General features: G+C 31.6%; 1 protein-coding gene across 1 annotated transcript; it reads right to left on the reverse strand.

Annotated features, from left to right (window-relative positions):
- Positions 1-3: 3 nt before the first annotated feature.
- On the reverse strand, positions 4-1,626 carry LOC106477349 (techylectin-5B-like; the record flags this gene model as incomplete). The annotated part of the gene is made up of 4 exons (XM_022380960.1): positions 1,439-1,626; positions 811-916; positions 496-660; positions 4-114 (listed from the first exon to the last, which is right to left on the reverse strand). Coding segments are annotated over exons 1-4 (409 nt in total), but the record flags the coding sequence as incomplete, so codon positions are not given.
- Positions 1,627-1,683: the final 57 nt, after the last annotated feature.

Below are 1,683 nucleotides of genomic sequence, written 5' to 3' on the forward strand. Positions count from 1 at the left end.
AGTAATGACACTTATTATACCACCAGCCACCTTTGTAAGACTTGGCACAGTTCTTTTCATTATCTCTGTCCCTGGTGGAAAACACCATGTTATTGTGGGTTGAAAGTGTGTCCCCTAAAAACAAGGTAATAAAAATATAATCAAAACGTTGATCCACGAAACCCAATCGTGACGTAAGAGTTTAATGTCAAGTAATGTGTGCTGTACTCAGATATTTTTATGAAGTATGTGTTTTTATTCTTCTGTTGGTTCTGACTTAAAGGAAATTTTTTGTTTGGAAATTACTTAAGAAACGATTCTCACCAAAACTAAACATCAGCTCTTAGAATCCTTTGACCTATTCTAAACCCTCAAATATTTCTTAGAAACATTGTGCACCCAGTTAAAGATAATGTACTTTAGTACCATTTGTCATTGGTAGGTGGCGATAAATATATTTATATCTTGAAAAGTTATATTTATAATTTGTTTGATCTACGGAATGAAAATTCTCACCTGCGTCACCCTTGTACGTTTTATAACTCATTTTATACAGTTCCCTTTCACTTCGCACCAAGAACTCATCATATTCTGCATATCTTTGATCACCTTCCATATCTTCTAAATCGACTCGAAGTATCATATTGTTTTGATTGGTTAAGGCAAATATGACGTCATTTCCTAGAATATGAAATATACAAAAATATAAATGTATTATGTATGAAAAGTATGAACATTACAAGAAATATTCTGAATTTATATTATTTGCTTTTTTATTTTCATTTAATAAATATCTTTACAATATTTTTGAAAGAAAAAAAAATGGATTACCTAACCAAAATTCTGTAGTTAAATTTCCAAATCCAGATTTGTAACTAGTCCACGTTTGGTCAAAGTCCTCAACCGGGTCTCCAAAATTCCCCCTTCTTTGAATTAACTATCGAAATAGAGAGAGAGTAATTTATGTTATATAAACTGAACTTACATTTAATGAAATTCATCACGTTCTCATATATATATCACACTGAAACATTTGCCAGTAATAAAGATAATTAATAACTGTATTTATATAAGGGAGTCTAACGAATAAATATATTACCATTAACTATATATCTTACCTCAACTTTAATTATTCACGATATAATCACTGTAATAATAATACCAGAACCTTACAAGCTGTAGTTCTGTAGTCTAGAACAAACAGTTGAATTGTAGTTTCATGTTTATAGTATCATGCAGCCTAATGACTGTGTTACAAGTAGACGGTAGGAACATAATTTTTCTTTTCTTTTTTACGAATATATGAGTGATTGTGTGATATAAAAAGAGACATTATAAGTAATTGTAAAATATTAAAATTAACAACGTGTGTTCATATTATTAAAAGTATTTATTTTTCTAGCTTAGAATCTTCTCCGTACTCATTTTGGACATCACAAACTTCTACTAGATCACCTACCGTCCATCCTCCCCCTACAGTCTCCATATCACAGTATACAGAGATTGGGTGGTTCAGAAAATGTGGTCATAACTTGAAGATGCCGTTTGTTTGATTTAAGTGATGATAGATGGCAGAACGGTCTACCTGTAGAGAGAGAAGTTCTTTCTCTGATTTGTGTTGCGTTGATAGAGATGGGCGTTATGGTATGAAACACGTCGTGTTTAGAACAAATAGGGCCTGGAATAGAACAGACAGTAAAGTAT

The sequence above is a fragment of the Limulus polyphemus genome, unplaced genomic scaffold (genome assembly GCF_000517525.1).
Source record: "Limulus polyphemus unplaced genomic scaffold, Limulus_polyphemus-2.1.2 Scaffold14404, whole genome shotgun sequence".
Lineage (NCBI taxonomy): Eukaryota > Metazoa > Arthropoda > Merostomata > Xiphosura > Limulidae > Limulus > Limulus polyphemus.